At 39.8% G+C, this 27185-nt stretch overlaps 1 protein-coding gene across 1 annotated transcript; it reads right to left on the bottom strand.

Moving 5' to 3' along the window:
- Positions 1-287: 287 nt before the first annotated feature.
- On the bottom strand, positions 288-18242 carry LOC115781801 (carbohydrate sulfotransferase 1-like). The gene is made up of 6 exons (XM_030731661.1): positions 18145-18242; positions 15889-16274; positions 14932-15145; positions 14607-14833; positions 7125-7342; positions 288-2532 (listed from the first exon to the last, which is right to left on the bottom strand). The coding sequence occupies exons 2-6, from the start codon at positions 16234-16236 to the stop codon at positions 2196-2198; spliced, it is 1344 nt and encodes a 447-aa protein (XP_030587521.1). The 5' UTR covers positions 16237-16274; positions 18145-18242; the 3' UTR covers positions 288-2195.
- Positions 18243-27185: the final 8943 nt, after the last annotated feature.

Raw genomic sequence — 27185 nt, forward strand, 5'->3', positions numbered from 1 at the left:
GACTGGGCAAACAAACATAGTTGGTAATGTCCTGTCCTGAAAAGAGAAATGCCACATATCAAAGAAACTACAGAAGAAACACATAACTTTTTCAACATTACACTTATCAATAGAGGAGCTCGGCTAGGAGAATACCAGTAAGAGAAAGAGAGTCAATTTAAAGGAGATTTTAGAAAGCTGAGGGTAATAAATGTATCAAAGCTATGAATAATGAAACTTTTGACAGTTAAAAAGTAGAAAGTTTTATTGTTCTTGAATCCAAGAAGTCACAATGAAGCTGTGTGGGTTTTTTTTTTGAAGATTAGAAGTCTGCAGAAGTGTCCTTGGTTGACACCTTCCCACAAATAACATGCCCTCTCTCTCACACTCACTCACTCACACACACACACACACACATGGTTGAGTTAGTTTAAACATCTGATGTTCCAGTTGTGTTTCATGTTTAGCTTATGGATGGATGACAGTTAAGTTTTTCTACATGTTCATAAATTTTTATTTAAATGCTCTGTTTGAGATCATAAATGCTGTTCATTGCTTTCATGCCGCAGCACAAACAGTGAGAGAGGATTTTTCCAAAGGTTTCAGTCAACAGCTCCGCGTGACCACGATGCTGTGGCCTAAATTGCTTACTGAAATTAACAAAAAAAAATTATATGTATGATCGTGGACTTGTTTTACCAGTCATCTCTAACATATTTCAAATATCCTGCCATTCGTGGACTTCTGACACAATTACCTTTGTAATTGTAATAATCCTATGTTGGGTGTGAAGCAAAAAAATAGTCGTGCAATTACGGGAATGCAAAGTGCGTTTGATCAGATGTTTCGGCAGAGATACGCTCGGTGTTAAAGGCTGTTAAAGGCAGGTAGCAGGTGTATCGTGGCAATGGCCCACTGTTAAAGAGTTAATTCAAGGTCATTTCAACAATTAAATAATTCAAAGTCTTGATGTAGTTTGTAGTGATGGTGGAACACGTGACAGTCTTGCAAGCTCATGTGGTACATCACTGTTTTGTTGTATATACAAACTGTGTTGTGCGATAAATAACTTATCTAGAGAGAAGAAAGACATTACTGTGTGAGAATATTTTGAATAATGATAATAATAAGAAACAAGAAAAAAAAAAGGATTTTGTGTGTTGGAGCACTGTCCTTCACATCTGTCAGTATCTGAGTGGTAAATGCTGCTCTGTATAAATGTGTATACATGATCAAACCAAGAATATACATTTACAATAGCTTGGACATTATTAACAAGGTTGGATTAAAAGAGTGACCCCTTAATCCTCAAATGCACTCCTCAGATCATTAGCAAACAAGGGCTTCTTCAAAGCTAACACAATCATATCCATCTGTAGTTGCAGTTGGCAATAGATCCTGCTACACTGACTCCATGTTATTTCTAGAACCATTTTTCTTTGGCGTTGTTCTAATGTTTCTGTCTAAAGGGAGCTGAATCAAAGCATCACATGACCACGCATACAGAACGTTCAGCTGATGTGACCAACGCTGAAAAAAGAAGTCCCACCGCCGCCGAAACAAATCGAGGCTCTAAACAGAAAAATTCGCACATAATAGAGAAGCCACACATGTGCGTGGTCACTGCAGTAATCGTGACGTGAAAAGTAGCTAAATCTGTGTCACTTTATGAGAAGTTATGGTTTCTGTGAGCAAGACCAGACAGTAACTTTAAATGTGAAATTGCACTAAGTGCACTGTATGATGTAATCATTTCATAAACACACAAAAACAAGTGAATCTAAATCACCAGGAACTCAAGGTACAAACAGGCTGCACATTTGAGGGTTAGATTATCTAGCTGGGTTGTATTTGCCACAATGAGGCCAATATATGCCAAACAGTATTTGGGGGGTTTAATGTGGTAGCTGGAACTGAGGTAGTCAATGGCTTAGGGGTTAAATGAAAAATAATTAAAATCAATCAATGAATAAATTAAGCAATCAGTCAATAAGAGATAGGCAGACCTCTCCGGGTAACTAGAAAACACTAATGCCAGCGAGAGGACTTCTGATTGTTTTACAGAACTATTAGGTTTGAATCGATCTGGGGGTAACTCTTCCACCACCACAGACAGGAGTGATCACAGCTTTGATTATGTAGTCTCTATTCCATACTGCAGTTCTGTCCAGTCTTGCTGGTTTTCCAAACCTCAGTTGGCTATATTTGTCATCAGTTTAAAAAAACGGGAGGAACGTCCGGTCCTCCACTAACGAGTGTGAGAGATTTCTCAGTTCCCTGGGATGGAAGATTGTCTTGTACCCAAGGAGCCCTAGAAGTGGCTGACAGACAGTTTGGGTGTAAGCCACCATATCGAAGGATAGCTTCACCCTCCAGTTCTCTGCATTCGCTGCAGAGTCCCGAACCGTGGTGAATTTCTGCCAGGATGACAGACCACTGCTGCCCCGAGTGTTGTTGATGATCCAATCTTCCACATTGTGGTCTAGAACCAAACCAAGGAAGCTGTAGAGCTCCTTGGTCTTTTGGAGAGGAAACCTGGCCAAGTCTTCATACCTGATAAAGGAAGAAAGCGCCATTCAGTAATTTCTGAATTAAAAAAAAAACACAAAAAAAAAACGAAAAAAAAAACAAAAGAAAATTCAGCAGCTACAGTAAACAACAACTGTAAGCATTATCATGAAATCAAGAAAATTTAACATTTTGGGTAAAAAGAAGGCAGTAACAAAAAGAAAGCAATCTGTAGGGCACAAACTCAGCATGAGTATTATGGGCTATATCATTTACAGGGACACTGTTACAAAAAGTGGCACACAGAGGATTCAGCAAGGAAGCCTCCACACTGTGTATGGATTGGGTTCTCTTTCTTTTCACATTTGGGCCAATGCAGACTTTTGTCTTGATGTGGGACCCAAACCACAGCCATGCAAGATATGGTGGCGGAGATCTTCTTCCTGCACAGCTGTAAGCTGTAAGTGCTCGATTAAGGTTCCTCCCTACAAAGTAAAATAAGGTGAGAGAAAGGGGAGCACTGGAGGTGCAGAGTCTTTACCCGGCCTGATGTATTTCTTAACAATGTGACAATTTCATCAAAGGTAGCAACTGAAGAGCTGAACTGGACGGTGCCAAAAAAAAAGCTAACTGCCTTTAAGTCTGAAGGAAGAAATCTACTGTTTTGACTTAGAAAGTAGCCAGTGGCTGGAAGTAGCCAGAAAAACATGATTTGTGCTCCCAGGAGCTAGACTGGATGTGTCTTTTCCCGATAATACAGGGCTTTCTAGGATCAAAAAGAAAAGCAAAGTGTGAAAAGAAATGCATAAAATAGTATATAGATTTTTTTTTTGCCTGTTAATATGAATAATGTCATTGTTGTCAGGCACAACAATCCAAATTGCACTTTCCATGAGTGCTGGATTGAAGATCTGTGATATACTAAAAAGCTTCTTCACCACAGAATGAAAGAATCCCTGTTGTGGTTTGTCAGTTTTTTTCCACCATGGATTGTGAAGTCAGGGTTGATGGGACTTCTCAGATTTTCTAAGTTGTTTAGCATGATGGTGTGGTGGTTAGCACTGTTACTACAATGCTAGAACAGGGGTCGGCAACCCACGGCTCCAGAGCCGCATGCGGCTCTTTCAGGCTTAAGCTGCGGCTCTGTGTGGCTTGCAGAAGTAAATTATAAGTATCCAATTGAAGTACATTTTATTTTTGTCAGTTCGGTTTTTGTTGTAGTTATAAATTGGAACATTGTGATCTTGAAATATTAAAATAAAATCATTTTATTTATTGATTAATTATTTTTGTTTCTCAATATATGCGTCACTCGCGGTAGCCGCTACCGGCTTCCGCGAGTATTTGCGGCTCTCACTGTTTTCTTTTCCGTGGAAACCGGGTTCAAATGGCTCTTTCTGTATTAAAGGTTGCCGACCTCTGTGCTAGAAGGTCTGGGTTTGAATCCACCCTGGCCCGGGCCTTTGTGTGGAGTTTGTATGTTCTCCCCATGTTTGCATGGGTTCTCTCTGATTACTCTGGTTTCCTCCCACAGACCAAAGAAATACTTTGGACTGTGGGAGGGGTTAACGTAACTGGGGTTAGGTTAATTGATGATTCTAAATTGCCCAAAGGTGTGAATAAGAGTGTGAATGGTTGTCTGCCTCTCTGTATTAGCCCTGCGACAGGCTGGCGACCTGTACAGGGTGCCCTGCCTCTTGCTCTATGACAACTGGGATAGGCTCCAGCCCCCCAGTGACCCTGAACAGGATAAGCGGTAGAGAATGGATGGATGGAAATCTAACTTGAGCAGGCATTTCAGTTCAAAATTCCAACTCTGGAGTCAGGATTTCTGACTTCCCATGTCAAATGGAACATAGCATAATTACCTACCTGTAGTACATAAAGACTCGCCCTTCACTTCTGCTGGATTGTTCTTCCTGTCATAGCAGTAGAACATTTCGGCTCCTCTCTGTTTGGGCTTGTCAATGCAGTATCCTTAAGTTTCTTTGTGCTCTAGATTTTCTCTTTGTTTGTCAGCCATTCAGACAATCTCACTGGCTCTTTGTCCATAGATTTGAGTCTCTAGCAACCACGTCGTGGTACAGTAATGGACTGCCTCTTCTATTCTGCGTCTGTAATCCTGTCTGCACAGTCTCGATGTTTTGGTTAAGGTTTATCATATTCTTGATGAACCTTCTGATCAGATCTGAGTGTTGCATTAGTGATTGTCAGTTCCTGACTCATCCTTAAAACCATATTTCACAGGTGGGACACTGTTCTTGAGCTGAAGTGAACATAAACAATTCTCATTTAAGTGAAGACAAACCAAAACATTTTTTTGAAAGGTAGCATTGGTGATGTTTATAGGTTATAGACTTCATGTTTCAGGTTTTGGGGTGGCTGTGGCTCAGTATGTAGACAAGGTCATTTTAAGAATCAGAAGGTTGGTGGTTAGATCTCTGGCTGCGCCAGTCTAACTGAACCCTGAGTTGCTCCTCATGCGTTCATCCAGATGAGAGTGTGACTGTGTGTGTGAATGTTAGCTAGAAAGCACTTAGATGTAGAAAGTGCTCGTGTGAACGGGTGAAGGAGTCATGCTGTACAAAGTACTTTGAGTGCTCGTGTAGAGTAGAAAAGTGTTATAAAAGAGCCAATCCATTTACCAGGTAGTCAGTGACTGCATGGTATTTTTATCCAAGTATTAAAAACAATCCTTAAATTTAAATATATGTTAGCTTGTCCATTTACTTTTGAGCATTTGAACATGGGGCAATCTGTATAAAAATGACATAGAAACAGCAATATTATACTTAAACCCTTTGAATTAAACCTGAAAGTATATACTCTAATCCCAGCTTGTGATGGCATACAGAGACAAAATTCAAATATATCCAAATACTTCTGGACATGACTGTATGTTGGCTGACTGGGAAGACAACAGTGGTATTGAATTTCCAGGATTTGTGCATTGACTGTGGATCAATGAAGTTCAAAATCTCAAGACATTACTTTTGTTAACAGCTGACTTCAATTTCACCTTCATATTTACTGCTAATCACAGAGGTTCACATTTATGTATTACACAGATACGTAATATTGGATTATTTTCCTCAATTCATAAAGGAGAAAATCATCATTTGTACCCACAGACATCAGGCTTTTCAACTCTCATACACATAGCAGATAAGCTATGTTAGACATACAAATTTCCCTCAGATCAATAAAGTTATTCTTATTCTTAAATATATATTTTTATTCATTTGTCTACTTTTACGGTGTGTTAATGTAATATGGAAAATTTCAGATTTTCTTTAGCCAGTCATTTCAAGAAACTCTCAAAGCACATCTTTTAAATCTGGCATTAAGTAGTATTTCTACTAAATAATCATACCACTATACAGCTGTACCTACTACTGAATTCAGCCACATTTAGTAATCTGGTAGATATCCATCCAGTGACTCAGTTATACTACTGGGGGGCTTCAATGCTTACATGAGCAATGACACTGAGACCTGGAGGGTCTGACTGGGAGGCATGGCCTGCCCGATCTGAACTTGAATGGTGTTCTCTTATTGGACTTCTGTGCAAACTGCAGTTTTTCCATAACAAACACCAGGTTTGAACATAACGATATCCATAAGTGCAGATGGCACTGGGACAACATAGGCAGCAGGTCGACGATTGACTTTGTGATATTATCAGATTTGTGGCCGTATGTTCTGGACACTTGGCCGAAGAGATATTGCTCAGTTCAGATAAAATATTATAGTGGGTGATTTTAACATCCATGTAGATGCTGAAAATGACAGCCTCAACACAATACTTTTTCATAGCACTGTGTTTGGGGGTGTATATGTATGGATGCATTTCTGATGGGCTGCTTGTTTGTTTAAAAGTCTATTTTAATATTAAAGTGACTTTTCTTTCTCCTCCTCCTATTTATGTTTTTATGCCTGTACAAGCCTCTGAACCTCTACATGTGACACTTGGTTACAGAAATAAAATTAAAATCGATTTGAGTGGAACCAAATAATTTAGCTACCATGCCTCCCAGTTCAGAACTCACAAAACAAAATATATAGTATATAGAATAAACTGCAGCATAGTACACCAGGAACTAACTAGTGGAATGCACTGGTGGAACTAGTGGAGTGCATTCTAACAACTGACACGTCAGCAATTCTGCTCCCAAGCATTCCACCTAGTGAGGGTAAATGGGTTGGAGTAGTTCATCACTACATCATGAAAACAGACTTTGGTCCAGCTCCCATCCTGTCCCTGCTCTGCCATGTCTACACACTCTTACGCTTACTCTATGATCCTCTATGTCACCACTGTTTTACACCCACTGGTTTTAAGTGGAAGTGGGTTATAAATCCCCTCAAGACAGAGTCTGAATTAAGTTTATTTTTGTTTAGTTACACTCTTTGTACAGCATCCTTGGGTTTCTTGGAAGGTGCTAAATAAATCTAAGACGTCATCATCATCAATGCAGGCTTACTAACTGCAAACTTGTCAGTGCAGCACTGGCAAAGGTATTCCAAAGCTTGCCACTGTATTTCTATGCTGCTTCTTAATTACATGCAGTTACAGTCATTAAGGAATATGAGGGTTTGGAATTGAACCATCATATAAGCAATTATCCCCTTCTCACCTGAGAAGCATGTACCTCCCTTTGAGCCAGGTGGGTCTTGCCAGGCCCATGGATACAGAGCGGAGGAAATCCTCACACACTGTGTTAATTTGTCCTAGGTCAAGGTTGTGGGGTCGACGTCCAGTCGCCCGCCACAGACGCCACAGTCGGTAAGTATCTCGAAAGGTCTCAATACGAGATGCCAGGATGCCACGTGGATCCCGAACAAGTTGGACCACCTAAGAAGGAGAAATACATTCAGCAGGAACAGGAACAGGTCTATATATTTAAATTCAGTTTGGGTATAGGAGGTTGAACTGATTTGACCATGCTCACAAAAGTCAGGCAGTCAGGAAACAGAAAAAAGATGCAATATTTCAAGTCAAATAAATGGGAAATGTTCAGGATCATCCAAACCAAGTTCCAAGTTTGGTGAAGTCTGAATGAAAGGCTGCATCAGTCAAATCTATATCAATTTTCAGATTTTTCCCAGATTCCCCTTATCTACCACAGAATGACTATAAACATCATGTTCAACAGGTTATGCTTAACCCACAGGCTATCAAGAGGGTGTCCAGTAAATGATCCGGGCTGCACAGATAATTTTTGGGAAAACTTGGTGTGATTAGGAAAGACAGCATCCATCCTACTTTGGATGGTGCCGCACATGTACCTAAAGAAACAGGTGTGAATTTATTCAACTTACTAAAATTTCATTGCTAGACCAATAAGCAGAGTTGCAGCAACAAAGGATAAAACAATTAAATGCAGATTATTAAACATTAGGTCTTTCTTTTCTGCATCTGTTAGTAAATGGTTTGAAAAATGTTCAACATTGATTTATTTTGTCTGAATACACCAAACAAGAGGAATTCATTGTTTTAAATGAATTACAGCTTCAGATAATATAATTCTTTAACATTTATGCAGAGGTTGAAAATGGCAGCCTCAGCATTGCATTTAATTGATTATTAGATTCCACTGGCTTCTCTCAGAGTGCTAATAAACTCTCTTTTAGTCACTTCTAAAAAGAGTTTACAGAAACAGGATTTCATATACTGGGTTAAGCTAGTCATAAGCAGGCATGATAAAAAGAAATTAGAGCCTCTTAATTGTAAGGTTTGATATGTAAGAAATAATTAAAAAGAAAAAGTCTTCACCAGGTTTGACAGTGATTTAAATACAACTTCAAACAAAACTTGAGCCAAAACGCTGAAATGGTGCCTTTAAAAACTAAGTACACCCATAGAATAAGAATTACGAGAGGAAGTGTGACCACTTTTGTAAAAGTAGATGTTTTGGCAGCTGCTCTGGAGTGAGGAGTGGTTGGACCTTTTTATATACAGTAGGAGAAACCAAACAACCACTCCACAAACACATGGCACAACACAGGAAAGCCAGCTCAGCAAGACAAGACTCAGCTGTACACCTGCCATGTTCACATTTAGTCCGAGTGAGGAGAAAAGTAGTCCGTCTATGTCCACTATGAATGAATAGTTGAACAGAGGTAGTGGTGTACAACAGCAGCTTATAACGCAGTCTTCAGTTCCTTTCTCAGCTGTTTCAACCCCCATTCTCACCTTGCCTCAGGTTAAGGGCCTCAATAGCTCACAGTGCCCTTTTTCACACCTTGGCTCGTGTGCGGACTGATTAAGGCCCCGTTTACACGACACCGTTTCAAAATGAAAACGCTGTCGTTTTGATGCGTTTCGCCCTTCCGTTTACACGACAACAGAGTGAAAACGATGTGTTTCGGAAACGGGGTCCAGAGTGGAGCGTTTCAGAAACGCACCGGCTTGCATTCTCGTGTAAACGCTTGAAACCGGGGTGATTTGAAAACGGGTGACTCGCACATGCGCACTATGGTTGCGACGGCCACAGTTTTCCGCGCATGCGCAAATTGATAAACAGTACTCGCGAATTCACGAGTGCTTCTTATGCTTTTCTTGTGTTTTTACCGTTTTGTAATTCAGCGTTGTGTGCACCAGCGATCCAACCTCATCGTCAGTCCACACAAAACCTCTCACATTGGCCGGTTTGTAAGTAAAGAACAATTTGCCGCGCTTCCTGCTGTGTCACTCCACGCATGCGCGGCTTGCGTAAACAAGCTTTACAAAGAGAAAACCACCGCCAACCTGTGGCCTGGCATGGGAACTACATCGTTTTCATCGTTTCACGTGTCATCGTGTAAACACAGATCGTTTCTGAAACACTATCGTGTAAACGGAAGGCTGAAACGCATCAAAATGACACTGTTTCCAGTGGAAACAGCATCGTGTAAACGGGGCCTCAGGAATGCCTCCAAGGGGACAACATTAGGGGTTAAATACTTGGGACTCTCCATCAGTTGTTTGTGAACTGAAGCCTCTTGGATGAGAGGTGAAATAAACTTCATGAACCTGAAGCAATCCTGTTGCCTTCTTTTCAAGTACTTAATCCTGCTTTAGTTTATGGGTCTATTTTCCTTTTATTCTTGATTTTACTCTACTTCATTATTCTGTATCTTGGTTTCATCTTCATCATTTGGTTTCATGTCAGCTTTTAAAATTTTATTTGTGGCCTTTTATAAGCTGCCACAGAATATATTCTCCCGGTCCCAATAATCATACAATGTACTGCACCAAGGACCACAAAGCTACTTCTCTGTCTTGCAACGTTCTCTCTTTGAAATTCCTTTTTTTGGACATTCTATCATAGTCTGCAGGATATGCACACTGAATGTTGAGTAGAGGACCCAAATGCAGATGCATAGAGGCAGACCAAGTGGTTGCGGCTGCATGTGAATATCACAAAAGCAAAAACATAAATCCAAAAAGGGGAACACTGAACTAAACTCTAAAGCTACCAGGGATAATGAACAGGGCTAAATATACTAAGGGAAACAAAATGCATGAAATAAGCACAAAGTAAACCAATGATCATGTAGGATATTTGAATACATAAAACCTGCAAGTCCAAAAAAGTCACTGGGTAAATTGTCCCAGGACCCTGACACTTTGTGTACATTTCTTTATTCTTTGTGTTTTTCTGTTCCTTTTCAGTTCAAACTTAAAAGACCAACTGAGATGCTAGCAAGATGCTAGCAAGATGTACCCCCCCCCCCCCCCCCCCCCCCCCCCCACACACACACACACACACACACAACCCCTCCCAGACCTCCAGTAGCACAAAGCAGCAATAATTAGGTATTGAAAGCATCCCCATAGTACTATTTGGTTTTGCTAGTTTGTCCTTTGTCTGGAAAAAGTCTCGTTCCAACTGTATTACTATCTGGGTAACAGCACCAAATTGTTTGTTCACAGTATTGCTCCAAAATCTTTGCTTTGTTTTGATTTTTTTTTTTTTATATTCTGGTTAACCCCGAGACTGAATGTGGGACTGAATATGGGAGGATAACTGAGAACCACAGGCAAGACATGGCATTTATACAAATGTACTATTGTCAGGTGTTTACGATGACTATGAATGCAGCTGACAGCTGATCAGCACAGTGCTTCAGGGCTGATGGAGAGACAAAAACATGCCCAGCGTCTTTGCCGGATCCATTTACATATCTGTCTGAGAAGGACAGAGCCTGCATATTGGCCAGTGTTCATAATTCAACAATAAGAAAGAGACATGGCATCCAAGGACAGTTCCAAGATGAAACCACTGCTGACCACAATAAGGGAACAAAGGGTCATCTCACATTTGCCAAAAGAACAGGTTGATGATACCAGAAAATCTGAAAGTGAATGTTTGGCATGATCTTTAACAGGTGAAAAACCCTCCAATGTGGATGAATTCAAACACTACTGCAATGAAGAATGGGTCAAAATTCTTCCACAGTGATGTGAAAGATTCATTTCCAACTATCGCAAATGCTTGATTGTATTTCTAGCTGCCAAAGTTGATGCAACCAGCTGATAAATTGAGGAGGCAATTACTTTTTTATACATAGAGTCAGGTACGTTTGGAAATCATCATTTAAAAAAACACATTTTGTATTTACTCAGTTTATATTTGTTTAATATTTAAATGTGTTTGATCTGAAACATGTAAGTAGGGCAAATATGAAAAAAAAATATTAAAAAAAGAAGAAATCTGGAAAAGGGGGGATACTTTTTCATAGCACTGTAAAGTCCAGTTCCTGGTGGGATGGAGCTGGTCTCTGGTATTACGGGGCCTGTCTTCAAAATGACATTAAAAGTAATTCAGGCTGTTGTCCAGGTGCAAATCATTATCTTTCAAGTTTCCATGAAGCTCTCTTCTCTATTTATCTCCTGTCTCTTTGTCAAGTTTGTAAGTCTTAGTCCCAGTCTCAGTGTTAGTTACTTCTTGCCTTATTGTGATATTCTCTCGTGTCTTGTATCTACTTCCCTGGTCTCGTTTTCTGTGATTAGTCCCCAGCTGTGCTCCCAGCTGTTTCCTCTTTCCTTTTTACCTCACATGCCTACATTGTCTGTGTTTTCCCTTGTCCTTTGTCATGTTCTCTCCTATACCTGTGTGATCTCAAGTTCAGTGTGATTTCTTGTTTGTACTTCTGGTTACTTTCCAGCTCTGTCCATATTTAGTTAAATTTGTATTATGCCAGAAGTAAAGCTGAGTACTTTTGAGTTCAGTCCTGTCTTCCGAGTCCTGCAATGGGGTCCTATTTCCTGCCTGCCACACAATGGTCAATGACAGATGTAGCTCTGACATCCATGATGTCCAAACTGTATTTGGACATAAAAAAAGACAAAACAAAGAGCACCAATACACTGAGCCTGCCATCCACAGTGCCAACTTGACTGAAGAGCATGTTTCAACTTCAGATAAATTAAGGGTCAAAGAAAGGCTACTAGCAAAATATTCCTACTGCCCCTGTTTGCTGTACTGGGTACATTAAGCCCATGTGTGTGTATACACGTGTTTAGGGTAATTCTGAGGGACTGTAGTTGTTGTCACCACATTTAATCAATTCCAATTTAGGACTGCATTGACCGGTCATCTAATCTTCCATCATTCAGTCTACCATGTACTCAGCTAGTGAAGAACTATTAAGTTTCATCTCATACCCTGTCAATGCAATAACCAATCAAAAATAATATTCAGCTGCTGACCACATTCACTATATTGCCAAAAGTATTCACTTGATCCATCCAAATCATTGACTTCCAGTCACTTCTGTGGCCACAGGTGTATAAACCAACTTTCTGCAGCGTCAACCACTACAGACCTCCAAACATCATGTGGCCTTCAATGCTTCAGCATACCAAGACATTATGGACAATATCATATTCCCAACTTTGTGGGAACAGTTTGGGGATGGCCCCTTCCTGTTCCAACATGACTGCACACCAGTGCACAAAGCAGTTCCACAAATACATGACCTCAACTCGACAGAACACCTTTGGGATGAATTAACGTGGAGACTGTGAGCTAGGCCTTTTTGTCCAACATCAGTGTCTGACCTCACAAATGCCCTTCTGGAAGAATGGTCAAAAATTCCCTTAAACACACTCCTGAAGCTTGTGGAACGCTTTCCCAGAAGAATTGAAGCTGTTATAGCTGCAAAGGGTGGGCCGACATCATATTATGGATTAAGAATGGGATGTGTGTGTGTGAAGGCAACTTTTGCCAATATAGTGTATGTCTTTATTGAATGTGTTTGGTTCTCCAACCACTAAATAGGTCTGTATTAACTGGTGAAAGTTAACTGTAGAGAATCACAGTGTTTTCCCTTTTAACACTACACAAACTCCATATTTGAACTTTTACTCCAGTATTAATTTTGTTTTGTTAACAAAAAATGCAAACCACCCCGCTCTCATTTCACTCACCAAAACTGGAGCGCAGATGTCTTGGACAGTCTGTTAGTACTGTAGAATTAACCACACAACAAGCCATATTATTGTCGTATATCTGCATAAAAAACACTGCAAAGAGAACCAACACCACAAACACCATTTATTACCTAAGGTGTTCTTGCCTCAATTAAGAACAGCTGAACAAGAATTTGCATGCTCCCTGACACTCCACATTAAGTTCTGGTCTTCTTCTTTCTCTTTCATCTGCTCCCTTTAGGGGGCGCCACAGTGGATCATCTGCCTCCATCTCACCCTATCCAAGGACGACTCCTCTATTATACCAACCGCTTCTGCATGTCCTTCTTCACTATATCCATACACATTCTCTGTAGTCTTCCTCTTTTCCTCTTGCCTAGAATTTCCACATAAATGAATGCTGTTAGCTGCAACTATCACAGCCAAAGCAGGTTCAAAATAAGGTACACTTTCTTCCAATATTAAATACAGTGCAGTTTGTGGTCAGTTGCAAACTGTAAATCACATTTGTATGACTCATATAAAAAAACTCTTCCCCAAATTTTATATAATACACTAAGGCCAGCCACAGAAATATTTGTGTCCATGCTGTCCGATTACAAACCTGTCACTGAGTTTCTTTGGTAAATCCAGACAGTTTTTTACATATTGTTTAATGCTTTAATGTTTGTTCAGTAGTGCAGACATTTAGTAAACCTGACTCCTAACAATTAAAGGCAGGAACTAGCATATAAAAAAAGAATTAGCGTGTCGTTTCTTAACTGCAGGCAGAAAAATATGCTGGATATGAAGATGTGTTTTAATTATTTATAATGGTTGAGTTTAAAAGGCAATACTAGGCACAGTATTGCTTTTTTCAACATAATTCATTTTAGGTCAATAAGTCAACACTCCTCCGTGTTCTGTCAGCATTTCTGAAATCACATTAAGTCTAAATTGACTATCTAGTCCTAATCATCTTTTAGTCTTATGTCTTTTAAGCCTCTGATCTTTCATTAATATCAGGCTGTCCTAAAAGCTCCAGTTGATCCAAAATGCTGCAGCTAGAGTACTGACAGGGACTAGAAAGACAGAGCAGATTTCTCCCATATTGGCTTCTCTTCATTGGCTCCCTGTTAAACCCAGAATTTAATTTAATATCCTTCTCCTCACCTACAAGGTCTTGAATAATCAGGCCCCATCTTATCTCAAAGACCTCATAGTCCCATATCACCCCAACAGAGCACTTCACTCTCAGACTGCTGGCTTACTTGTGGTTCCTCGGATACTTAAGAGTAGAATGGGAGGCAGAGCCTTCAGCTTTCAGGCCCCTCTTCTGTGGAACCAGCTCCCAGCTTGGATTCAGGAGACAGACACCCTCTCTATTTTTAAGATTAGGCTTAAAACTTCCCCTCACCCCAAAACGGTGGTTCAGATGACTGCCCCTCCCTGAGCCTGGTTCTGCTGGAGGTTTCTTCCTGGGAGTTTTTCTTTCCCACTGTTGCCAAGTGCTGCTTATAGGGGGTCATTTTGATTGTTGGGTTTTCTCTGTAATTATTGTAGGGTCTTTACGATATAAAGCGCCTTGATGCGACTGTTTTGTTGTGATTTGGCGCAATATAAATAAAACTGAATTGAATTGATCTGAAAGAATACAAACTGCAATACTAAAATTTATTCTTAATTAAATATAATGTCTTCACTAAAATTATTTCTTTACCTTCAGGTTGAGTCTCGGGTCCTCAATGAGTGCCCTGAGGTCACTGATTTGGGGAATCCGAACAGTTTTGATGGCTGCATGGCGCTTCGCTCTGCAGACTTCAGCAGCCACTGACACATTAAGCGGCCCACACTTTCTCACACATTCCCCTTCATCAGTTAGCACGAGGATCTGCTCCTTTGGGCCCAGTGGAGCCTCACATACAGGTGGGGAGCACAGAGAACGGCCTGAACAGCACACATGCAATATGAAAAACTGTTACAAACAGGCAGTGGACTGCAAAAACAGATGCAAGGTAAGTAGACAGTAGACACATGTCTCTTACTAGCTCCTCGTCTAAACAGCTTGTCAGTGGAGTGCTTAGCAGGACGGGGTTGTATGTAGCTTTCCAGGCTGTTAAGGTGACAGTGGTACAGAGACCTTAACAGGTCTCGAGCTGCTCCCAGCATGACCCTCCTCTCAGCCAGGTTTCGGCTCTGTGCCAGTCGAGGAAGTAATGCCAACTGGACATGGTACAGAGGCTCAAACAGGTAGAAGACCTGAGGTATGAGAAAATATTGCATAACATATGCCATTAAAAAACACTCCACACACACAAATCTGCACAGCTGAATTTTCTTGGGGAAAATGTGTTTTTTAAAAACAAAAAATAAAAACGTTTTTGTAACTGTTGGAAACATGAGTTCTATGATAGTATGATAACCATTTTGTAAATTGTATTTAATTTGATGCTGATTTGACTTTGCATTTATACATTTAAAATGCATTGTTTGGAAGGTTTGCTTAAACCTGATTTAAGGTGCTTTAGCAACGTTAACTAGAGCTTGGCTGCACAGTTTGGGACCTCTCATTTCACATCCTCTGGTGCAGAATGTAATGAACACAGTATGCAGCATGTAATGACATTGCTTCATTGCAATCAGTGTTAAATTTCATAGAATTCTCTTTTGAAAAGAGTTAAAAACTCCTTTAGGACTCATTCAAAACCTACCAAAAATTTGTATCTTTAGATTTTTGAGATAAGTTTATTTAATTTCATAATGCTATCTGAATTTATGGTAGATTTTTAATTAGATGCATAAAATGTGGCCAAAGAAAATAAAATTTCAAGAAATTTCTAGCCTTGTGTCAAATTAAAGGCTCTTAATGCATTTTGAAACCACTGACGTGAAAGCATGAGAAAAGGCATGGTCAATAACAGTCTTTTTTTTTCTATTACAGGACATTTTTCATTGTTCATGATAGTCTGACAGGTCACAGAAACCATATTATATATTCTAACCTCTGGATGCTGGTTAAACAGCTGACCCACAAATGAGGACCCGCTCCGTGTGGTGGCCAGAATGAGGATGTGGGTTCTCTTGGTGGCATTATAGGAAGGAACGGAGAAGGAAGGGGAGGAATTAGCATTGGCGAGACTTTTATCACAGCTACGATCCACGTCCCCAGCTGTCTCCTGGCCCACTTGCATCAGCTGTTTGGGGCTGCAGTTGAGAGTCAGGCCTGATGGTGCGAGGCCCACAGAGCACAGCAAGCTTAAAGGGCTGGTGGAGAAGGTGCGGATGGCTGTGTACTGGATGGCTATGGAGGCTAATGCTAGCAACACCATGGACTTCCAAGAACACTGCATGGTGGTTGGACTGATTTATCAGGATGCCACAGCACTGTCTGCCACACAAGGAAACAAAGACACAAAGAGGACAAGCGACAAAGAGAGCTTAAGATAACGGTTGCTAAAGGCTCACATTTGTTCAGATTTGACTGTCTAGAGCAGCTAATTGCTGCCACCTTTGAACTGAAGGAACATGTTTTTGAACTTCACAGAATGGACTCCAACAAAACAACTTCATACTGAGACTGTAAAAAATATATACATATATATTCAGGTTTGCTGTGAAAATACTGTGATTGCATCTGATATTTTTATATAGAATAAGATTTGTGTCAATACAGTAAAACAAACCTCGTAGATATCAAACATGAGGTGGGAATGATACAAAACTAATGCCTGCTTCGTTCTCACAGATCAGACTTTATCCCTTACTGTGGCAGCTTTGTAACTTTGTCCTTCTGACAGAAATTTCCAAGCAAACATGATTGAAATAACATCGTTTCCCCAGTCAAAAATGGTTGATTGTGTTATACATTTCAATAAGATAAAACTTTAATTGTCCCACGACGGGGAAATTTGCACATTACAGCAGTGCAAGTACAGAGAAGAAATAATAATTTCAGTAATATGAAAAATAATGTATGTGTCTTTTTAATTATGCAGTGGCATCTGATTGGAAACAAATTTGGTTACTAAATGTCTATGATCAGAGAGCCACACAAAATTTTGGCCTTCAGCTGAATGTCTTAGAGAATGAGATGGCACTTGCAGCTGGAGTCTGGAGACACTGTGGCAAATTTATGCTACCTGCAACATAATCCAGCATGACCGGATTGGCAGTGGATCTGAGGACCCACGTCCTTAGCTAATGCCAATTGAGAAGCACAGTGCTGGGCTCTGAGCACAGGCCCTGCTAAACGATGGTGGGACCTTATTGCACCCTCATGTAGTCGGTTTCTGACATTTTGATCAGCAACATGCACATAAGTAGCCTGTTGGAGGTAATTTTGTGGGGCTCTGGCAGTGCTCCCTGTTCCTCCTTGCACAAAGGAGCAGATACCGGTTCTGCTGATGAGTTGATGCCCTTCCATAGCTCTGTGCAGCTCTGCTCATGTAATGGCACATCTTCTCTTGAGACTGTGCTTTGAGACTTTTGCAAACTTTCTTGCGATGGATGTACCATCCTGGAGGAGCTGGACTACCTGTGCAACCTTTATGGGGTGCAGATGCCATCTCAGCACCAACGGTGACAAGACCACTATCAAAAGGCAAAACTAGGGAAAAGATGAGTAAGGAGGGATAAGGAGAGAGCAATGGTCTGTGGCCACCACCTGCAAAACTATTCCTTTTTGGGGGTTGTCTTGTTACCTCTGCAGTGTGGGTGAAATGGATTCACAAATGTTTATGTTTCCTAAAGGGACAAATTAATATCCCATGAATGACTTTGTTATACTCTTTCATTTTACTTCATATTTTTTTACTGTGGGGAGTACCTCCTGTGTATTCAAAGCCTTGTATGGTCCTTTTTGCATTTTTCACAAAATATCCTACATACTGGACACCTTCTTTTTCATGTGGGCATTTCTGAGGGCGTTAATAGCACTGGAGTACTGTTTGCTTTTGGAACATATTCATAGTTTATTTTGTAGGCCTAAGACATGCAGATGACATATCTTGCATATTGCACATTTAACATATACGTATAGCTTCATAAATATTCCAAGGCCCAATACTTAATTAGCCAGTCAATGATAGAGCTGCAAATCTTAAGCCAGAATAATCAGTGACATTATATATTTGCACATCATTGTATAAGGTAACCCAGTCTGTCATTATGGGATTCTTAATAAAGAGCTGGTTGTTGGCTAATGCTGTCTTTTTGATCCAGTGCAGCTGAATATTAACCCGGTATGCCGTCATACCCACCACATCCGCGGGCCCGCCTCATCCCTGAGTAGCGGAGACAGAGACGCTTCCCCGCGGCCTGACGCTGCGCTGAGCTGCCTCTGAGCTGCGGAGGGCGGACACGACGCTGCAGCTGTGGCGGCGCCGCCGGGGCAAAAAAAAAAAAAACACCCAACCTGCTTCTGTCGGTCATCCACAGCAGAAGGATCAAAAAACACGCATCTGCCAAGAGACGATGCACATTTTATTCTGATCGGAACCAGTGTTTGAAAGGAAGTCAAATCCACATGAGAAACGCTGCTGGTCCGGCAGCCTCCGTCACATACCGCTCCACCACGCTGCTCCCCCCTTCTCTCCTGCGCTGCCCAGCCTCCATCACTCCCTCCATCATTTTCAGCTCAGTTTTTACAATCCTTTGTGTACGTTGTAGAGAAGTTGCTGAAATTAACCCTGATCTTTCCAGTGACCACTGCGTTATCTATAGTGTGCAATATTTAATCTAATATTTGCAAGAGTGCAAACATAAAGGATGTAGCAGAAAGACGCCATAGAGAGAAAGGCGGGGTACACCGCGGACAGCTCAGCAGTCCTTCACACGGGACGGCAGACTATCAGCGACACCTATGGCTAAATTAGAGCCATCAGCTAACCTAAGTTCAGTGTTGCTGGACTGTGGGAGAACCCGGAGAGAACCCATACTGGCACCGAGCAGGAGACTTCCTCAGGTTCATGTTGGCTGCCTGTGTGTGTGTGTATATATATATATATATATATATATATATATATATATATATATATATATATATATATATATATATATATATATATATATATACACACGCGCACGCACACATATATCATCAACTAACACATTGATACTTGCTTTTTATATGTCCAATATGTATGTATGTGCACTGAACAAGAAGGACCTGAATGATCAAACAGTCTAACAGTTCTAAATAGTAGTTGATTAAATTATAAATTAATACTTGAATAAAATAATTTTTTTAATCAGTAGTCAAATTAAAATAATCAATAGTGATTAATTTAAAATAACTAAATAGTGGCTGAAGCAAATAATAGACAATTAAATAAATACATTAGACAGAGCGCAGACAGACGGGAGGCCAGTGGTTGCCAGACTAACTTCACGGCCTTTGGGAGATATGTTTATCTTATTTATGACCATGCCGGTCTCGGGGGAAGAATATGTTTATTTTATCCTTAAAGGTTTTACCAAAACATGTACGTCTGTGTCTGAGGAGGGAAGGGTGTGTGTAGGTCTCCGCTTCCTGTTGCTAAGTAGAATAAAACTGCCATGTCATGATTAGGAACGTGTGAGGGAGGAAGGCAGGTGTTTCTTTTACAGAGCTCTTATTGCTGATTGGAGAAGTTTGTGCATGATGCCGGAAACAACCACTGGACGAACCAATCTGAGAAGGCCAAGTTTAAACCACGGCTCTTTCCATCTGTTTTTTTTTTTGATAGTGCTTGTAGTATAAAAATGTTTTCTTTAGCTTAGAGTCTTTGCTCTGTGGGGACGGGAGCACAGCCAGACTGCTGGGATGGCTCGTGTCTGCCTGAACCAAATGGCCCATGCATATGTGTTATCCTCTGATTCTTTAATATATTAAATGTTTTATTTTTAAACTAAAGCATTTTAGGTGTCTTCTTTCACAAATAAAAAAACACACCGTGACAATTGGTTACCCAACGTGATTTATGGAAGGAAGATGAATGGCACGAGAGGACGAAGGGGAATATTTTCTCCATGACTCACCTCGGAGGGGTGTGCCGAGTAAGCCTGAGCAAGTGGACGTCGAGATTACCAGCGTGAGATAAAACGTAAAACTGCACCTCATCATTTAGGCTGTCTGGAAATGTATTCATTAAACCCATGGAGTGTGTGAGACTGGCTGACTGAAAATTTCATGTAGAAATAGCTTTTAAAAGCTGCTACAAATTAGAGTGGTTATTGGTTCTATATGAGAGGAAAGGTCACGAATGTGGTACTGATGCAAAAGCCTTAGAGGCTGTCCTGGGTGGGACGGATGTAAAACAATAAAGTGTTTTTGCATTTTGTCGTAGAGACGTCCAAACTAGAGTTTTTATACTCTAAACCAGTTAAGTACGGTGCTCAGTGAGATCTCTCATGGCTGTGTAGCTTAAGCTTAACCTGGGTCTCAGACAACAGTGGTGCTGTGAGAGGTTATTGGATGTCCTGTTTTCACAGTGATGGTGTGAAAACCAGCTGAAAGACATCAATAGGTTGATAATTCCACTAATAGGAGGAGCTGAGTTTGATCCAAGAAAAGTTATGTGCTCTGTCCAGGTGACGTAATGCTGCATTAACTTGAAAATTGGGGAATCGAATTGAATAAGTACTAGGCAGTTCTTTGGTGCACGTTGGGAGAGAAAATTTACTATCAAAGTGTTTTTATGAAATTGGCATGAAATTCTTAGAAAAACTGCTTTAGTAAAAGCTGCAACAAAGAGTGTGAATGATTGAGGCCTTTGAATGGTTTAAGTTGAATGGTGGATTAAGTGGTGTCCTTGAGTGATAAGCTGTACAGACTGCTGGCACCTCTAATTCATGTGTGTGAACAAATGGGCTGATACTGCAGTACATCAAAGAGGATGGAACCCTCAAAGTAACCGTGAAAATTAATGATGTATAAAAACCACAGGACAAATATTTAGGTTATAGAAAATAAAAACAAATGGGAGATGTCCCTGGTTCAGTAATGAGGTAAAGTTGAAGGTTAGATAAATCCTTTGTTTGATTTTTACATCTGAGAACAGAAGGTCAGAAATCTGTGGAAAATTCCAAAACCGGATCACATAGGAAAGGAAAAAGAAACAAGTGTCTGAACTGTGTGTTACTGTGTGTGTGTGTGTGTGTGTGTGTGTGTGTGTGTGTGTGTGTGTGTGTGTGTGTGTGTGTGTCTGAGGGAGAGAGAAAATGAGGAATGCAATGACAGAAGAAGCCTGTGGACTCTGTCATATCAGCTGTTTTTGTAGTAATCTATCAGGTGAGTATTGGTGTGTGTGTTGGGTGAGTCTCTGGGCATTGGTATGTGTGTGTTTGTGTGTGTGTTTGTGTGTGGAAGGAAGTTTCACTTATTAAGCATTTAAGTTTGAAAATAATAATAATGCATAAAGGTACGAGGCACAGATGTTAAATTTTATAATGCAGTTGTGTGCCAGATTAATGGAATGACCTGTACAGCTAAGAGGGGCTTATTAATTATGTTTGAACAATAATTTTTAGATAGTGGGAATAATTTATTAAGCTGACGAGAAAATACACAAAATGCATGTAATATGAATGATGACTGATCTGAATATTTTACGATTTATTTTGACAAGCAAATGATTATTTTCTGGCTCTTTGTTTAAAGCAGTGAGGGATGTTTATGGTTCCTGGTGAGCTGTGCCTTTGTGGATTGTGCCCTGAAAATGTGGAGGCATGAAATGCATTGATTACAAATCAGTTCCAAGTCCTGTAAGTTATTGTTGCTTTTTCTTTTGGACAAACATTTTATAGACAATTTTTGAGGAGAAAACAGCTTGAAAAATGTTGAAATCCATATCAAAACCACTGAAAACTGATATATTATTGGAATAGCATTGTAATATGTTAAATATACTTAAAAAAATAAATAAAAATAATTTTTTAGGTTTTTAACATGAACAGAACTAAAAAGTTTAAACCCAACGAAAGGACAAAAGTAGTTGCATCAAAGGTGCTTTAAATTTTGTATGCTGTGGTTTCAGGATCCTGTTTGTTTCAAGCCTGATAAGCCTTTCTAATTGATTTTCCTAAAATAAAGCTAGTATAACAGACTAATGCCTTAATCATCTCAAATTGAGGTATTCTATGCAAATGATGATTCATATATTTATTAGAGGCCATTGTTTCACTGATGATTATTGTCAAAATTCAAGAAAAAGCTTATATGAGAAGTTGTGCTGTGACCTAAACAAAAGAAGAAAAGTTAGAATAAGTAAAGCAGTGCTTTAATTAAAAAGTAAGACATTTAACATATTAAAGAATCAGAAATGATCACACATGCATGTGTGGTCTCAGGGAAAGAGACAGGGCTGTGTACACCGTCTCTCTGCCTCCCCTCTGAGCCCGTGTTCCTCTCTAACCATAACATCTTTATGCCACTATCTACACATCAACAGATTCTGGGTGCTGTGAGTTGGCCTTCGTCATTCAGTCTTGATCAAGCTGGTTTTTCATGACCCAGATTTCGCTCATCAGCGATAAAATCATAAAGCACATCTTCTTCCCGATGTTTTAATTTGTCCTACAGGGCAATCTTGTCCAGATTAATAACAGAACATGGTGACATTGGTGATGTTTTAATTGTACGTACTGTGGCCCAACCTTCCAGATAAGACACACTGAGAAGTTAGTCAGACACTTTCTAATGTTTAATGTATCTATTTATTTATTAAATCGTCTGTTGTTTGCTTCAGCTACTGTTTATTAATTAATTTCCTGGAGTTTACTTTTAAACATCTGTCATTTTATTCTTTGGGTAAAAATTATAACCCCAACAACTCCCTCCTTTGACAGCTTTACCAAATTGTCAAGATATATTACCATGTTATTAACCTATTGATCAAAACTCTTCTGAAGGGCAATGGCATGGTTATAATATATTTTAAAGCACAATAAGTCGTTACAAATCAGACTTGCTCTCAAATGCTTTTTCTGTGAGCCCCTGTGTTCTTGTTATCTGTGTTTATACTAAACAAGGTCTCACTCACACACACACACACACGCACGCACGCACGCACGCACGCACGCACGCACGCACGCACGCACACACACACACACACACACACACACACACACACATTATTTCAGGCAGACAGACAGCAGCTCTCTTTTTTCCTAGTAAAGAATGTAAAAGCATATGAAAAGCATTTTAAATCATAATTATTATAAGCACTCTCATTTTGCTGAATAATTCATCCTGTCATTACAGGCTCATCTAGTTAAGAGGAAAAGTTAGAATTTGTCCATCTGATTTCCCAAAACATTTTCCCATTTTTAAAGATACAGGACTTATTTCTGAGTTCTATGCTAATTTTTACAATGCTCTGGAAAACTGAACTGCTATGGTTAAATATTATTTAGACTGAGTCAACGGCACAAGTCACATCAACGTCATTTCATTCTGCTGTTAATGATGTTTTGTCCTTTCACTAACTAAGTTTTGCAAATAGTATCTGTAAAGTTAATCAACATTCCTGATTTGATATTATAATTAAGCCAATCTAAATTATGTTTAATGTTGGCCTGAAAGGCATAATGTGACACAACTCTGCTGCTGTACCTTAAATTTGTTAACAACCCCACCAACAACTCTTAAGGCATAAAAGGACCCTTCTGGGCTGATTGTTTTATTGACATTACAACCTGGACCAACTCAGGCACCATCCCATTCTCCTGGAAAACTGGGGACACAGTCTGTGTCTCCCAAACATCAGGCCTTCCAGCCTCCTGTTTTCTTAAACCAGGTTCTGTTATGTCCGGCCTGTCAGACTGGCGTATTCCTACACCAATAGGACAGACCTTCAGACATGTTCTTCCTGGTGTTAGATCCCACAGGTTATATCTGTGACAGCTTCTCCGTTTCAATAGGGTCCTGACCACACACGTCAGCGGAGTTATTACCCCAGCTGATACTCTGTGACACTACTTAAAGCTGTAGCGGGGGTGACTCGCCTGGCTTCTTGCCACTGATAATCCTAACGTCTGCCCCGCTTCCTCTGTACTCCGATGCCGCCAGTCAGGGCGGCCCATGCAGCTGACCCCGAAGTACAGTTCCGTTAGTTGTAGTAGCTAACCCCTTTCGATCCTTGCGCTTGTTACTGGCCAAGTTTTATTTAAAGGCTAGGCAGAAAGCCCTAGGGACATAAGTAAATTTTAAGTGGATTCAAGACTAGTGTGACCAAAACAGAACTAGATGTTAGAGCTTAACTTGCCCAGAGTTTTACTATGGCATGAGACTAAGTGTACCGTGAACGGGGAAATAATTCTCAATGGAACTATACTGACCTTTTAGTCAATTTTATTTTGCAGGTTTCAGCTCAAGCAGTTGCAATTAGCTCAAAATACAATTCTCAATCAATTCTTAAAATTCAGTAATCAACTCAAAATTCAGAACTCAGAATCAATGTAAATCAATCATAGAGCCTAATTTTCCAAATCACTTGACCTTAATCAAAATGAATACTTATGAGCTGGGTTGATGAAGAAGGGGTTTGAACATGTCCAATCGTTTAGAATCCTTTCTGGGAAGAAAGGACCTCGGATTAGTCGCCTGGCCAAAAGCGACCACACCCAAAGCCAATCCAGTTCAAACTGCCTCCGTGAAGTGGGGAAAAAAGGGAAGTCCAAAAGAAAGATGTTTTCTGTCCTTCTATCCCTTCTTGCAATCCTCGCTTTTTAATCCAGAAATCTTCTCTGACTTAGTCAAAAGTCCAAAAGATAGAAATCCTAAAGCAGAGTAACATCCAACTTCAGTTGGCAGGGAGAATCCAGCAGAACTGTTCAAGGTCGAATTAATCCGCAGAGGGTTTGGTCCGGTCCTCTCAGCAGAGCAGTTCTTGTCTGGGGAAGAAGCTCCCGAAATTCTTGTCCGATGCTCCTGTGCATCACCTTTTATAATTTAATTCTAAGACACATCCTAGTTTTAAAACATCATCATGACAAATTATCACCCCACTGTCCAACTTCCAATTATGGTATTTGGCTTAAACATTACTTCATTTCTCATTAATACATGGGCCTGTTAGGTACTTTCCACTTAAGACTATTTTCAGCGTGTTTGTTTTTTTCCCCCTTTGCTCCTACTTGTCTCTAGGCAACGGTTTCTGTTCCTCTTTTTACCCTTTGCTCAGTGATTTCACAACTTTTCTTAAAACATACATGCAGATCATTTCTGCGTTACACACACACTTATCATTTGTCTGAAAATCATATAGATCATTCATTAATCAATCTTATACATTTAAATTATGATTATTCACATAGTGCCAGGCTTAGGCCCTTCCGGTAATCGAGATCTCAACTTCACTTGACACTGGTAAAAAACACATTCTCCTTATGACAGCACACAAGGGAGCGATTACTGGTATCCATGAAGAACTAGTCCAGTTGTATTGTACTGATTTTTCCTACTGTCTTATAGTTTAAACAGTTGAGTCTTGAACTGCAGGCCTTTGGGGTCAATATTTAAATTTGAATAGAACCTGTGGTCTGATCAGGTCTAACTATTCAACATAATTTTATTTATTAATTTTATCCACTAAATATAAAAGACTAGCTACTTAAAATCTACACACTACAGTTTCCCAAGACACATATTTAACAGCAGAAGTGTATGTTTGAAAGATCTATTATTCAGTGTCTTCATATTGCAGATCTCTTGATTAGTTTAACCCAGTCTAAATTTTCTACTCTAGAACTGATTCAATCTATTCAGATAAAAATGAAAATGAATTAATGCTCTAAAATCAACATTTGACACAGATTTAGGTCAAGAACCCTGGAAAATAAAAATATATGCTAAAGCTCACACAAGTCTATGATTAGTCATCCTGGAATCCTACAGTTTAATTTTGCACAAAAAATTTTAGAGTAGCTCCCTCCTTTTGGTTTCCAGAAACACCCAGTGAGCCAGGTTTAAGACTTTACTGGCCAGGTCTGGCCCCCAAACCTTATATTTGTCCTTTCTGAATTTAGCCATTTATTTTCTCTCTTTTATTTAAAATTGATTAAAAAATAAAATACAAAAATAAAAAACAATAGGCATTGCAAATGATATCTGTTTATATTATTTAGTTATCTTTCAATGACAGCATTAGTGTTTGAGTTCTCATTAAGTATGTTATTGAATGTTATTGTAATGAAAAATTTGCCAAAATTAGAGATATTATTGTTGTCCTAATTGTTAAAAAGAAAAGGAAATCTAATTGGAGTAAATTCTGTCTTACATCACATACAAACAGTCTGCTTTCTGTTTAAGACTGACACAGTTTTAGTGTTAGTGAGAGAAACCTTGATGGTTTTACTTTCATTACTTCATTTATTTATTTTGTATTTTGTGTATCTTTATTGGTCTTGTTCTGAATATAACACCACATAGTGCAGACATTTAAATTCAAAGTCAGGTGAGTCTGAAATGTGGTGGTAATTCTCAGGTCAGAGGTCATACTCACATTTCCCTCCTTTGTCGTCCTTTTACACAGAGCTCACAGCAAAACTGTTTTCTGTGATGATCTAACTGAAATCGGGACATGTCCCTCCTTTGACCTCATGTCAAGAAAAAACAATAATTAGTGTTACAAGAAACAAAAGCAGATTATATTCCTGTGGCCTTCCAATGATAAATTATCAAAACAAATTATGAGTCAGACTACTGAGAATGTTCAGACTGGAAATGAAACATTGCAATCAATTATTTGTCCTGCAGTTCTTTGACCTTTGACCACTAATGTGTTTTAGTTTCTCACTGAGACCTGTGACTGAGCGTGCTTAAAGGTCCACTATCCCACATAGAACATAACAGCAGGAATGCTGTACATCAAATAACAGCAGATAGCTTTCGGTGAAGCATCTGGCCGAAAAGATTTGACACATTCACGGGGCCTCGTCGAAGTTCAACCTGCCTCCTGAGGCAGGTTGAACTTCCTGAGCTGGTGCAGGAAGTACATCCTCTTCTGGGTATTTTTGATGATTGTGTCAATACTGGATAACCACGTCAGATCCTGGAAGATTGTGGAACCCAGAAGGTTTCCACAGCAGACACAGTGCTGTGAGGTGAGGAAGGACAACAGAGAGGGGCTCCTCTTGAAGTGCACTGTCATCTCCACAGTTTTGAGCATGTGCAGCTCTAGGCTGTTCTGACTGCACCACAGGACGAGCTGTTCAACTCCATGTCTGTATGCAGACTCATCACTGTCCTTAATGAGCCTGATGACCATCATGTCATCTGCAAACTTTATAATTTTAACAGATGGGTCTTTTGAGGTGCACT

Source organism: Archocentrus centrarchus, chromosome 6 (genome assembly GCF_007364275.1).
Source record: "Archocentrus centrarchus isolate MPI-CPG fArcCen1 chromosome 6, fArcCen1, whole genome shotgun sequence".
NCBI lineage: Eukaryota > Metazoa > Chordata > Actinopteri > Cichliformes > Cichlidae > Archocentrus > Archocentrus centrarchus.